At 35.3% G+C, this 14,643-nt stretch overlaps 1 protein-coding gene across 11 annotated transcripts in view; it reads right to left on the reverse strand.

Annotated features, from left to right (window-relative positions):
* The window catches only part of MECOM (MDS1 and EVI1 complex locus), a 562,576-nt gene that overhangs the window by 4,467 nt on the left and 543,466 nt on the right, over positions 1 to 14,643 (reverse strand). For 10 of the 11 annotated variants that reach the window (XM_082458386.1, XM_082458384.1, XM_082458385.1 and 7 more), the window contains 6 exons: positions 12,549 to 12,715; positions 11,392 to 11,469; positions 7,745 to 7,914; positions 5,668 to 5,812; positions 2,018 to 2,254; positions 996 to 1,179 (listed from right to left, as the gene is read on the reverse strand). In XM_082458386.1, the coding sequence (XP_082314512.1) occupies positions 996 to 1,179; positions 2,018 to 2,254; positions 5,668 to 5,812; positions 7,745 to 7,914; positions 11,392 to 11,469; positions 12,549 to 12,715 (981 nt within the window). The remainder of the gene's footprint in view (positions 1 to 995; positions 1,180 to 2,017; positions 2,255 to 5,667; positions 5,813 to 7,744; positions 7,915 to 11,391; positions 11,470 to 12,548; positions 12,716 to 14,643) is intronic. The other variant, XM_082458387.1, reaches the window with a different exon arrangement.

A 14,643-nucleotide genomic window follows, 5' to 3' on the forward strand; every position in this document is an offset into this window, starting at 1 on the left:
ATTGACTTTACTGATATTTTCAAATTTGTATTATCCCATTGGAATAATGTTTTCCCCACTTTAGTTGTGATATGACCACATTTGCTGTTAAGACCAGTGCAAAACATCTCATCCAAATAAGAAATTTCCAAATGTAGGAGTTAATATGGTCACATGGTTTGATATGTCAGGCCACCTCTAAAATGAACTCTGGATCAAACAATTAGACCAAAGTGACCAACAGATATAACAACAGAAAGTTTCTTTTTTCTTTCTTTAAAATGGTCCTGAATAAACAACCTGGTTGAGTGCAGATGTCAAGTAGAAAGGACTGACTTCCCTTTTTTGTGAAAAAAGAACTGAAGCTCTGTTCAGTGGTATTTATAGATCCTTAAATGGATTTATTTTGGTTACCATAGTGCTGATAGATTGCTATAGACCTCAGTGAACTTGGGTACCACTCATTCATTCATTCATTCATTCAATAAAAATCGATAAGTTTATTTCCAGGTTTGCCATTAAGTTGCTACAGACTTTTGGCAATTCATTTCATCTCTGACCCTCTGTTTACTCCTAAATTCTATCATTAGATGACTTGTTTATTAATTATGTACAGTAAGAAACAAAAATAGAGGACAGAATTCACTTTCCAAAAATCTCAAAATGCAATTAGGTTGACAAAACTTATAGACACGAAGCATTAGAAAATAATTCTGAAGTAATATACAAATAGGTGCAAGCAAACATTATGGACCATCTATACATAGGTAAGGTAATTGCAAAGGAAAGGGAAGATTATTGGAGGTCAGGGTTTGACACAGAAATTTCTGTGCAGAATCCAGTCATATTAATTGCTGTAGGGGTTGACTATTTTGGATTCGGTCATAGACAAAGATTTGAACGTTTTGAGTAAAGCATCTGAGCCTGCTCAGATTCTAGAACATTGCAAAGAGTATCTGCCTTTGGTGTCAAAGGCACAATGTCATCAGGATGCTATACTGCAGGAAAGTATGTACCTGTGATTTGGACTTTCTGTGTAACGGCTGTTTAAGTTCCTCTGGCACATGGGAAGCACTGAAAGAAGACACCTCAGCTTCAGTATATTGATTATCTTCCATTTTCCTCATTTTGAGGCTATCTGTGAAGTGCCTTATATGATCTAGAGCAGAAAGTCCAGTTTTATATTCTTCCTCTTTATACCTAAAATGAACCAATGGGAAAGCACAGAGGGTTTTTTTTTCTTTTTCAGTTTGATATCCAACCAAATCACTTTTCATTTGAGTCTATACACTTGTCAAACGTCATATTATATTTGCAGTAGAAAGTAGCCTGCATCAATTCTTGGGTTCTTTAAAAAGCTTACAAATATTCTATCTTATAAATATATTTCTTTTAAGATTTTTCATGACTAAAGCAAGAGTATATTTGAGATAAAGAATTAAAGTCAATGACATGGGAAGTCAGCAATGCAGTGGAGACAGAATTCATATGTTTATAATTTCCATTTAAAATAAAGCCAGTTACGATTATACTCGTTTGGCACCAATTATCCATATGAAAATATAATAAAATTCCCATCAATTTAACTATTGGGCTAATTTTTTCCATTTAAATATCTATCATCTATATAGGTTCCAAATATATCAAGTAAAGTGAAATCTATCTCAATAATATTTGAATAATAACACACCAGATAAATTGAATAAATTAGATTATGTTGAAATCTCTATTTTTCTTTGAGTAGAAATAGGTAGAGTCTAAATAAGTGATTGTGTACTTGTGTAGCTTTCATTTACCCTTCCTTCCTCAGGTTAATCAGAGTTCCACAAATACTGATGTATTTTTATGCTTGCGGATTATGTTGATGACCACTTTGTTTCCATCTTTAGAAATTAATCCACTGTGTATGCCTTGCTAATTCAAGTTTAGTTTTTATAATTTATTGCTCGCAAATTGCTTATCACCTGGAATAGTGCACTAATGGAAGAACAGAGCAGCAGGAATTGTAACCCTACATGGATCTACTCTTGCTTCTCACCTCATTGGGGACGTCTTGCAACTCATCTCCAGGGCGCTGGTGTCTTCATAGTCATCCTCATGGTTTCCTTCATGTAAATTACTTGTCCCTGGTTCCTTTCCTGTTTTCCCAGTAATATCATTGTCTTCGTCCTCCTCATCTAACAACACCTCGTCTTCCACCTCTTCATCATCCAGTAAGTCTGAATTTTGACTGGTCACCAAAGCCTTTTCATCTTTAAAGTGACTGCCATTCATTCTTTCAAAAGCATAAAAAAAGAAAGAGGTTCAATTACTGGTGTCGTTTTTAAACGTGCAGTTAGCTCTATGATCACGTCTTCCAAGCAACAATTTAATTTTCAACATTTCTAGAGCAAATTTTTTATTGTTTATGCTTTATGGCAACCATGGGAAAACAATGTAACCTCACAGATGAGAAAATGAAGAAAAAAAATAATTGTGTGATTATTCAGATTATAAATAGAGCCTCTGGTCGAACTGGGAAAACAATCTCAGTCTCCTATTTCTTATCAGGCCTTTGCTTGATAAATGATATTGTTATATATGATATAAAAAGCACACAAAGGTTTTCTCTAAGTGAAGTTACCTAATTACCATATAAGTATGCACCATTTAAAAGAATAGATTTCTGGAAAACTCATACCCCTGAGCAACATTGCCAAAGCTTCAATACACATGCTTCAAGTGAATCTAAGAGTTCAAAGAAAATGTTAAAGTGGCTGCCAAGGACTAACCAGTATTTGCTATTTCTAGGTGACATTGGTGGGTATATGGCACTTAAACACTCTACTGAGACTTGAAAGTGTTTGAGTGCTCATTTATTCGTACTTTGTTCAAATTATCCTGGATGATCTGAATGTAAAAAAATTCCTTGTTTCCCAGGATAACATTGGAGTGGGAAATGATATAAAAATGTAATTGTACAAATATCTTTTGAAGCTTACTTAGCAAGTGTGTATAACATAATGATGCAAAAGAAGACTATTATATTTAAAAAGCCATCTGTAATATTTTAGTCTGTGGTGGCAAGGATTGCAATATGTGATTCAAAAGTTTAATTATAAAAAAAGCTTAATAACATAGAAGTCCCCGTTTAAAACGTTTGAGGGCATTTATGAAACTAGGATAAGCTTTTCAGGCTTTAAAGTAAACATTAAAATATGTGTAACTTGAATTTAAGTTTCATTGTAAGATTTTAAAGTTGAAACTGTTATAAAACAATTATAAATGTTTTGAATCTCTCCTCCTAACTTCCTCCTTTTAAAGATGTATGATCAGAGAAGTTAAGGCACTTGACCAAGTACGGAAAGCTTGTTAGAAATTAAATCATCCTAGGCATCCAGGTGTCCTGATTCCTGGGTCATTCAGAATCTTTCAATTTTGTCTTGCTCCTTTACCTATTTACTAATTCAGAAAACTTGCTGAGACTGCTAAATTATTGTTATAGTCATGTACAATTTTCACATTTAATGTAACTATTTTTCAGATTGTGGAAAATCAGGTATCAGCGATAGACCCCCATCACTTTCCCACATTTAAAAAAATGAGTATAATTTAATACTTAGATTTCTCAGGGCAAAAAAAATACATAAATAAAACAATTGGGGATGTGACAGATGCACACAGTAAAAATTCATTTGACCAGAAAAAGTCATATCATCATTAAATTTTTTTATACAATCCGTCTCTTAACCTCTTTTATCAAAGAATGATGAAAACATGTTTTGCACAGACATAAATTATTAGTTTCCAGTTACACTGCCAACTTGCTAGCTTGAATGGATCGAAATTGTTGTTTTAAAGAAATGAAAGAAAAAGTAAAAGAACAAAAGAGTGCATGGATGAAAACCAAAAGTAACAAAGCCAACGTGATTAAGAAAACCTATTTGTTAATTATGCTTTCAAATGTGGCAATTTATGGGGGTTAAATTATTCATCAAAAGTAGTCTGATAGGAGTTGAGGGGAGAAAAGTTGGATGACTCAGTCTTCTTACTTCTACGCTGTTTAGACATGTTGAAGCCAGATGTTGCAGCTTTATGGTTCACAAATCTCCGGCTAAGGGCTCGAAATCTGAATAGGAGTCTCAGAACACAAATGGTGCTTTTTGTTCGCTATTTCTTATTTGTATCATGTAACTATCATTAACAAAATGTCAAAATTATCAAAAGATCATGACTGTCTTTCTTACTTGTCCTTAGTACTTTGTACTTCTGATATCTGCCTCACCTCTCTCTCTCTCTCTCTCTCTCTCTCTCTCTCTCTCTCGCTTGCTCTCTCACATACACACACACACACACACACACACACACACACACACACACACACACACACGGGCGAGCAGAGGGAAAGACATCCAACTGCACAAAGTTATAGTTTTATCAGACTTCTGAGAGGCTGGGAAGAGTCATGCAATAGCAGATCTTCTCTCCTTGTTCCCTTAGGAACAATTTTATACAAGTTGAAGAACAGAGTGGTCATATATTTTTATGTTATCTTGGAAAATAATGTTTATTTGATACTTGCCTTAATGGAAAAAGTACCTAAAACAATTAACTTTGACTTTTAATAGCATCAAAAATAGAGTACACTAACAATAACACTTGCATGATAAAAAGTCATGGAACTTTCATTAATTTCCGGTTACATTAAAATGTACATTGCAGCATCCTAATTTAACAGGCCATTGGATAGTTATATTCAGAACAACATAGTTCTCAATATCAGATACTTAATGGTAACTTATAGATAAGAAAAATTAAACCCAGTAGTTTGGGTAAAATAATGTTTCATTTACATCACATAAAATGTAAAATACTAGATAAGTATTCATTATCATTATCAGCAGCATTAAAAGTTTTTCTATATGAATTAAGCCATATGTGCTTGATGTTGATAATGACAAGAGCGAGCCAGTGCACCAGGTCATTGAAAACAAGGATGATTACACCCACTGAAACAAACATGCCAGAATTAAATGAGGATGCACCTGAGAGCATATAAGGAAGGGATAGAATCTTACTCAGAAATCACAAACGGTTTCTAAAAAGATATTTGGATGACATTCAATAAGTATTTTATATGTAAATATCTACAGGTATGTATAAATATATACAGATAGATATACATACAGATATATATATAGTCATATAATATATATAGTCATATACTCTCTGTATACATTATATATCATATGATCTATAATAGTAAACACTGTTAGTCAGTGATTCAACTGAACCCCTGTGGTGGCTTTCCCTTCTCGTTGGAAAGTTTTGATCAAATATTCTAATTAGCTATCAAGAGAGGCAGAACAGAACGGTGGTAAAAGCCTGGGCTCTGGAACCACAGATCCCGGTTGAATCCCATTTATTACTTACGTGACCTTGGGCAAGTTATTTAACCTTCGATGTCTCCATTCCTTCACTGATAAAATTATATAACAATAGTCGCTATCTCATAGGGTTATTAGGGTAATTAAGTTAACTAATAATATAAAGTGCTTAGAAGACCATTTGGTATTTAATCTGCACTAAATAAATACGAGCCATTGGTGGCAGGAGTAAAGTAGTGTCACAAGAGTGAGCACTGCAAATGTATTTGAAAACGTTCATTTGTGAAACCATCGACTTTAAAGAGGAAAAAACAAGCTTTACCTCTCTTCTGTGTTCCTGGGAGACTGGCTGCTATGGTTGCTATTCCCGATGAAATTTCGAATTTCTGTGAAGTAAGCATCTTCCTTGTCATCGAGAATCGCACCTGTACTTTCCAGTTCAGAATGAGGCGACGATGTGGCCGTACCTGAGGGGAGAGAAAGCCTTTTGTGAAAAAGACTATTATTTATAGGGCAACTTATTTTGAATCCCATACCTTCTTCATTTGATCAGTGTTGTTTCCTAAAACAGGCTTTCTCGAATATTAATAATGACAACTTTAGGAGGTCAAGGTCTTCCCAATTTTACCACAGTGCCCATGCCAATGAGTAATGGGGACTGTTTTGAACCATTGAAATAGTGAGATACAGTCACCCAAAGATGCCGTTTCTCCCACTAGCTTCCTCCTTTTCCCACTGTGACATGGGAACATTTTAATTTGTAGAATGAGAATATGGGGTGAGGCAAATTATAGAGAGGTCTTACATACATTCTGCAGAAGAAACTGTATACCTGGCTGCAGTCAATATGTATCTATTGCCCCTGTGCTAAAGTATGTTATCAAATAAAGACTGAACACGTGCTGGAAATACTGCATTTTGATTTGGTGGATTAAGCCGCGGGTAGACTCAGAACACACCAGTCGAGAGACAGTTGTGGTATAGTATTAAGAGGACAATATTGAGTCTGTGGATTACAGAATTATTGTCAGCCTCCTTACCTATAAAATTAGACTCAAAATACCTGTATCACAGATTGTTCTAAAGTTTCCATAAATTTACAAATTATAAACACTTTATAACATGTGGTCAAACTTCATACTAACATTTGCTTCATGCTGTTTAGCGTGCCCACAAAATATCTACAGTTTAATAGTTCATCACAATAGTCTAGATGACAAAAACAAGAGGTTAGAACACCCCTCAGCTTAACGAAGTTATAACCTGGACCAAAAAACAAGTATTCAAATTTGACACATTATATCTTTAACTTATTTATTTTCTGAAATAATTTTGACTAGACAAATTATAGTGGTATACTGTAAGAAAGTGTAGCCACTTTTGTGTATTGGATTAGACTTCTGCCTCTAAAATCCGATATTTTTAAACCATGATCATTAGATTTTTGGCTTTAAGGAAAATGAACAGTATATAGTTCATTCAAAATCATAAGCAATGTGCCTGTACAATAGAGGACGGATTAATAATAAAAAAAATTTCCTTCCGTAAAGATTACTACTTTGTATAAACCCAACTTTTCTCTGTTCTTAAAATCCTTTTCAGGAGCTGCATGCACAAGCCCTCTCCTCACTTCTAAGTCATTTCCTTAATTCTCTAGAAACAAATTATGGCTACATAAGTTGGTTTCACACACATATGCCAGCTGCTAAACATTCGTTAATGGTTTATTATCTAAGTATTAGAAGCCAAAGGCAAGAAAACCTACCATGTCTTCTGCTAACTATGTGCTGGTACATCTGGGTCAAGGGAAGGCTCGTTTTTTGCCACTTTTAACTTAATTCTACATTGGAATTTGTGACCAAAACCACACAGCACTATCATTTGCTACGGGCTACTCTGATCATGTTGACAGTCTTCTATCACTCATCTCTAAACAAGGTCCCCTGGAGAGGTCCTCTGAACTGCAGGCCTTCTGCAAAAGCAGCCATGGTTTCTAGGTTGATACTCAGAGCGTGGTATTCTGGGGCTCCACCGTGGTCATCCTGCCAGGCTGGGGGCCACATTCTGTGCCAATAGATGGAAAGATTGTTCTCTGCAATTTAGGAAATCTTGGTTCATCAGTCTCCGGTGAGTTCGGGTCATGGTTCTCTTTGCTTGAGATTGCCCACTGAGATGAATCCAGGAGAAAATAAAATCATCCAAATAAAGCTCTGAGTTGTATATTATTCAACGATCACATCATTCACTTCATTCAAAAATCTCAAGGGAAACGTGCTGCAAATTTGCACAACAGGATCTGATTCTCGTGTCAAAGTGGAACGAAAGAATGATCACAGCTGTCTTTTAAAATAAGAAAAATAAGCTACCGTCTCCTCCTCAAAACACAATTGATGACCTACCAGACATGTTCCCATTCTCGTGCTTCTTTAGGTGTCTGTCTAAGTTGGTTTGTTGACCAAAACACCTATCACATAAGTGACACTTAAAGGGCTTCTCCTTATTGTGGATGTTGCGAACATGCCGCTGCAGGTTAGAAGATATGCTGAATGACCTGTCACAGTACTTGCATCTGAAAAACAAACACAGAACAGATATTCGCAAGCAAATCAAAAGATATTTCTCAAGACAAGCAAACCAGATCTCCAAAATTATCACCCATAAAACAGCACTGTAGAGAAGATTACTATCCACACAGCCAAAATTTCAATTCCAATAAATAGACTTTGATTGCATTAAAGATTTTCATGACTTCGTAAAAAACCATAATAAAATCACAAGTTTATGAAGGTAATCAGTTCTAATATTTCAAGTAAAGCTCACGAAATTAAAAATATTAAGAAATAGTAGTTTTGTTTTATCTTCTGCTTAGGACAATACAATTAAATCTTCTGTAAACAAACATGAAACAGATTCACATATTCTTCAAATAAAGTAAAAAGGTCATTTTTTAATTCAAAACTTCTGAGCCTGATTAAATAATTTCTTAGTAAATTCACTTTCTCAATTGCTAATCCTGAAGGAGAAATTCTGTTATCTTCTCCAAAATAACAATAAAGATTCCAAACTCTTAAAACTGGGGCAATGTAATAGTTTACTCTGATACCAAAGAGGCTGATTTTCATAATCTATAGTTATTAGGAGCCCCCAAAGCCTTTATTGTGTTAACGTTTAAACCGTCACAAAAGAAAGAGTACCACTAAATTCTCCTTTTCAGATAAAAACATAAGGTCTTTGCTAACCCCCTCTCTCTGGATTCCCCCCAGTTTTCCACTTTTATTTTTCCTAGAGTCTGTGGTAGTTCTGAACCAGGCCAGTTTTTTCAGGAAAGCACATATTATTGCCTGGCTAATTGTTTCTGCCTTCCATGATATTTATGATAAAAAAATCATAAATTACTGAAGTTCTCCTTCAGTCACAAAATAAAAATGTAACCTCCCACCCTCTCCCCTTCCCAGCAGCTCTTATGGTGAGGAAGAAAAGTGATAACTGACAAGATTTTCTCCTCTGGCATTTTAAATAGTGCATTGTCTGTTTATATGATTTTTTTGTACGCGTGTTGCGTAAAAGGAAAAATCAACTTTCTCTAGATGACTTTCAAGTGAAAATTTCTAACTTAGCAGCCAAAAAATCCGAAACGCATTCTTCCGTGTGTGAAGGGCCCTTCTCCCACTTCTGAATGCAGACTCAGCAGTTCGAGGGACTCGACATCAGAAACTACCCCACTCCATTGAAAGTGTTTGGGCTTTATGTCTGTCTCTACATGATGCCAGATGTCTAGTTAGTTCAGTGGGGAAATAAACCTGTTAAACTAGTTACTTTGTCATAGTATCAGTAAACCAACTCAAGGGCTGATTTAATTTCCCTCCTAAAAAACCATTCTGGCATCATGAGGTTCCTCAAATTTAAATTTATAATATTAATTTTAAAATGGGTAAAATCCCACATTGATAGTAGTTGTAATATTTAAGCTTCTGCTTTTGAAAAAATATATATATGGACTCTTGGCTTTCTTTGAACTTCCAAGGCCCACTGCAATGAGAACCATGGTACAGTTAGCACAGTTGTGTTGTCCTAAGCAGAATAACGTAGGAAACACTGATAGAGAAAACGTACACTCCCATCAAACTTTTTAGAAAAATTTTCACTCAAAATATTTTCTGCACAAATCATGAGGAAGAGAGATTTTGTCTTTGACATGCTTCCAACTGTCTGCTTATAGGGACAGAGGCTGTAAATCCCATAAATATCATCCACTCTAGTATAATCAGTCAATAAGGAAGTTTTAACCAAAAACCATCTGTTACTTTGTATCTTTCCTCTGCTAATATCTTGGCCAAATGTCTGAGTGCTCCTAAATAATAATCATTCCATTCTATTCCAGTAAATTAGTTGGTGGTCAAGAAACAGCTCAATTCAGAGCCTAAGTTTCAGAAATTCTAAAGAGGAGTACATAACACACTCATGAGCATACACGATTAAGCCTTCCTGGTTACTGGATGTAAACACAGGGGTCAAGGGAGCCTTTCAGATCATGGTATGAGACTAAAAACGCTGACTTGAGAGTTCCAGACCTGGGTTTTAATTTTGGGTCTATTAATACCAGACTTTACAGAAGGCAATTAGTATCTGTGGATCTAATTTTTTTCACTTGTAAAACAGAAGAGCTGGACAAATAACTGTTTAAGGTCTTCAGCTATGAAAAATTCTGGTTTGTGTTTTTAAAAATATACGTACAATAATAGCACCATTTACAGGGTAGAATGAAACCACTGAATTCAGGCACAAAAAAAGAGTAAAATGAGCATGGTGTCATAGCTGCATACCAGACCCTTGGCCATAACAAAATGTAAGTGTGGAAATCTTTCCTCCACTTAAGCAGAATTCCTTGGATATGACATTTTCTCAAAAAAGGGAAATCATCTAACACTTCCCATTTTTATATCTCTCTGAGACCTACTATATCAAGCACATTCTATCACATATAAAGTCACTTATAAATATTACTTATGATTAGTGATTTACAAAACATGTAGGAAAGCAAAGAATTTAAGAAAATACTTTATTGTTTTCTGAGTTTAAGTCCCTCCAGTTTTCTCCTAAAATTTCTCCTAAAATTTGAACAATCCTCAAATGAACATTGGTCTGCCCATTTTCTTATCCTCGTATGTAAAAAAGTCTTTGAAAGCTGAGAATTTATTTATTTTAATGACAAAAGCATTCAGACAAAAATAATTTTACACATATGCCATGCATAAGAATTTCAAAGCAGAATGAAATTACGATATTACTTAAGATAAATAACATTCATTCTCTGAAGAAATATTCATGAGTACCTAATACTGTGTGCAAGGCATTACACATTCAACAATGTAGGTGATATTTTAAAACTGGAATGGAGAATGGCGGTTAGTTTCATTTGTTAGTAAACAATAATATTAAAATTAAACACAGGTGCCATGTGTCATATGGCTGATTTGACACTTAAGAGAATAAGCTAAGAAGCACTTGAGAAATTGTTGACAGAATTGCTCCCTTCCTATAATATATTCTATTTTATCTGTTCTACCCCTACCTCCCTTTTCTTCCTCCTCTCAAGGTTTAAAATTTATCCTTTAAACCTCCTAATGGGACCTGTAGACATTGACTTAGCTGTACTGGGAAAACAAAGATATATCCGGGTTATTAATTCCTAGCAGAGATTTAAGGCTTGGAAGAGGGAGGCTGCAAGATTATGATTATTGTCCATTAAAATGGCATGAATCACTGAGGAGAGACAGCACTTAATTTTAAAAATGGCTAACTGTTCTTAAACGCTTATTCTATACTAGACACTGCTAGAACTTTTAAACTGAGATATAAGAAGACGATTCAAGAAATTAGGACTTTTCTAAATTCTAACCCCAGCCATTAGTTAATTCTTCTTTGACTCAAAATTGAACAGACATACATTCAGACATTCACAAAAATAGCCTCTTTTAAAATTGTGGCAATGAGCCCACTTTATTACAATATTTATCAAGATATTTAGTAAAAATCATTGTCAAACCTGTAAGGCTGCTCTCCTGTGTGGGTTCTCAAGTGCCGTGTTAGGTTCGCAGATCTTGGAAAAATCTTGCCACAGTATCTATTATGAAAAGATGTTTATAAGAGAAAGTCAGCACAATTGACTGTATTTCACTCAAGCTGCATAGAAGCCAGATGCTTATTCCTGAATTAATTAATCTTGTATGGAACTCACATGTCCTTGGTATTTAAAATTTGCAACCAAGCCATTCCACAGATATAAATAACTCTACAAATAAAGACTGCGTTATGAGATCCGGTTGAATTTGCTCATGCATAAGCAAGCAGTTTATGAAAACAGACTTGAGTTTTGATGACCCCCATGCTCCTCTTTTATTAACTCTGTATCTTTACACTCACAAAACTGAACCAGACAAGGGGATAAAAAAATGACAAGAGCCTGTGATTCTGGGTTGATGTAAACAGATTTCAAATGTTTCAACTCATTTTACATGTTAGGCACAGTGACAGCTCTCTGTACATTGAGTGGTATCAGATCAGACAAGATTCTAAGACCTCATCCATCAAGGTATGTTCCTATAAAAGCTTTTCTGGAAAGAAAGTGACACATTTTCCAAACAGCAGATAAATTGATGTGCCTGAGTCAGATGCCACAAATTTCTGAAGACAATACAGAAATTGTAAGTATGATTTATTAAAAAAGAAAACAGGAACCAAAAAAGAGCTTTACTGTACTACTGATGAGTAACAAGAAACTTATTAACTAGTTTTCTTCACTTATCGACCTTATTTGTCCTTCATTAATAGCCTTATTCTTCAATGCCATGACGATTAATAAATATATGCTTGAGGACAGTAGTATTATACCTTTGGATGAAAATAATTAACTGTGAAAGAAAATTCATAAATATCAAAGTGAAACAAGTAGATAGCCTTTGGACCATTTCCAACCTCATTTATCACAACCAAATGGCCTGTGTTAAAATTTTCATTTAATAATAATTTTTTAAACCACTATTTTTACATCTCACTAAATAAAGAGTACTTTGAAGTGCTTGAGATCTATCATGGTTGCTATTAATCATCCAATCAAGAATAATTTCCAAAACAAACAGCAGGCCCTTTTGAAATCAGAGGGGAGATTTTTGGAAAGCAGGCCATGATTAACTTTGCAGTTACCTGCAGGTATAGCGTTCCTTTCCTTTCCGCAGGAGGTTCTCTGGCAGGGCGTTGGGAGGAGCTCTGAAGTTGAACATGGAGGGAACCGACTGTAGAAGTTCACTGGCCTCAGGTTTCAGGGCACTGAAGCTCTCCAGCTTCTCCGCCATGTTTTCAATAGCTGACATCTGAAAAGCAAAAGCACAAGACCATGAAGGATGGGGCAGACATCCTTCTTTCTGTAATCATCTCTAGCAAACCAAGAACTGATTAATAAGAGGGAAGCATCAAATCTGCTGAATGCAAGGGGCTGTAGAAAGAGACTGTAGTGTCCCAATATTAAACAAATGAGAGAATTCATTGATTTTAAAGATAACAAAGGCAGAATCAAGCTTACAAAGTGCCAAGTGAACTTTACCATAAGCCCTTAGTTAGACCATTTTGTAATAATTTGATATACAATTGAGCAATGAAATACATGAGAGAGAATAAAACCGTTAGATTTTTTATTAAATTAAGAGACAGCATTAGTATCATGCTATCAACATTCACCAGGCCCACCCACCTGTGAATGACTGCAGGAAGGAAGAAATTAACACATCCCCTCCAGAGGCTGACTGGAACCAGGAAATGTTTGACTTTACTCCCTCCCTTTTTAGTATAAAAGACGCTTGAATCTAACTCTGGCAAGATGGTTCTTTGGGACACAAGTCCACCGTCTTCTCGGTCTGTGAGATTTCCGAATAATCAGTAAAAAAATAGTAAACTGGAAATTATAGCAAGAGATCCTGTATGCCTTGTCTAGGTAATAAAAACCATAGGAAGTAGGGAGTCCCATGAAAAGAACTCACAGCATGAAAAACATCAGGTGTTCCAAAGTTATAGCTTTAGCCAGATGTATGTAATGCAGAAAGAAAAAATTAAATGTGTAAGCAGTGCTTTATGTTAAATTAATATCTGGATATACTAGATTTTTAAGTGGGATTATGTATAAAGAATTTTGGTGAAATATTCATTTGTCCTGGACAAAGATTAAGTTGAAATGACAGTTCATGATATATTATCATAACTTCACATAACCTGGCATGGGCATTGTAAGTATAACCAAACTCTTAGAGCAGTATTCTTGAAGAAAAACTATGCTGCCTGGTTCTTCCCCTCAAATAACCTAATTTATTTTGCTTATAATCTTCAAGTTTTTGTCTACCTGCACACATATTCGACAGAGTCATAAACAGAGGGTGGCATTTACTTTCAAAGGCAGCTTGATCCTCACTGTCTATAGTTAGACAGACTCTCTCACCTTTCCTTCAACCCTCCCAAAATGTTGTTTCTCCCATGCTCACATTTTATTTGGAAGCTGCTTACTACTGAATTTTTAAGAAGAAAAAGCAAACTCTCAGGCCATCTTGTAAAATCAACTCACCCATTGTTTATTTGGTTCTCAGGGCACTATGCCACTGGAGAACTCACAAAGCTGTTTAAAAGGTGTTTGCATTGTGTACACACTTTGTATGTTTCTCAAAAGGCTGGGGCGGTAGACCAGAAGACTCCATGCAAGGATTAAAAATGTTAACAACTATACATTCAAGCAACTGATCAGCCCAAGAAATAGATTCTTTTGCTGATAAGATGGTAAGACAGAGTTGGAGGTCTAATTTATTATGAGCTCAGGTTAAAAATAAAAGGCAACATTTCATACTCAAAAAGAAAATTAACAAAATGTATACTCCGTGGACACACAGCTGGACAGAATACCACTGACTTCTTAAACTGGAGCAAAATCTTAACCGAATGGCTTAAACATGATTCTCTTCTTACAAAGGGAATATTGTATGCTTGATTCTTCAAATGACTATTCATGTTGTAGTTAGCTTTCTTTCTTTTCCCTTTATCCTGGAGCCTGCCCTCTCATTTCATGCCCGGACTCCTAATGCTAGCTACAAATTGCAATGTACAGGGTACCACTGCCAATTTGCCAAATGTCTTTCATCAAACACGGTGCAAAAAAAATCTCAGAGGAAAGTCAAGATACATTTACTTGTCAGACGACAAATGTGAACGCACTGGGAGGCGGCAGGGGCTATAAGCTCAGGGGTTTGATTCATAATCACTC

The sequence above is a fragment of the Balaenoptera physalus genome (assembly GCF_965194825.1).
Source record: "Balaenoptera physalus genome assembly, chromosome: 4".
In the NCBI taxonomy this organism is placed as follows: Eukaryota; Metazoa; Chordata; class Mammalia; order Artiodactyla; family Balaenopteridae; genus Balaenoptera; species Balaenoptera physalus.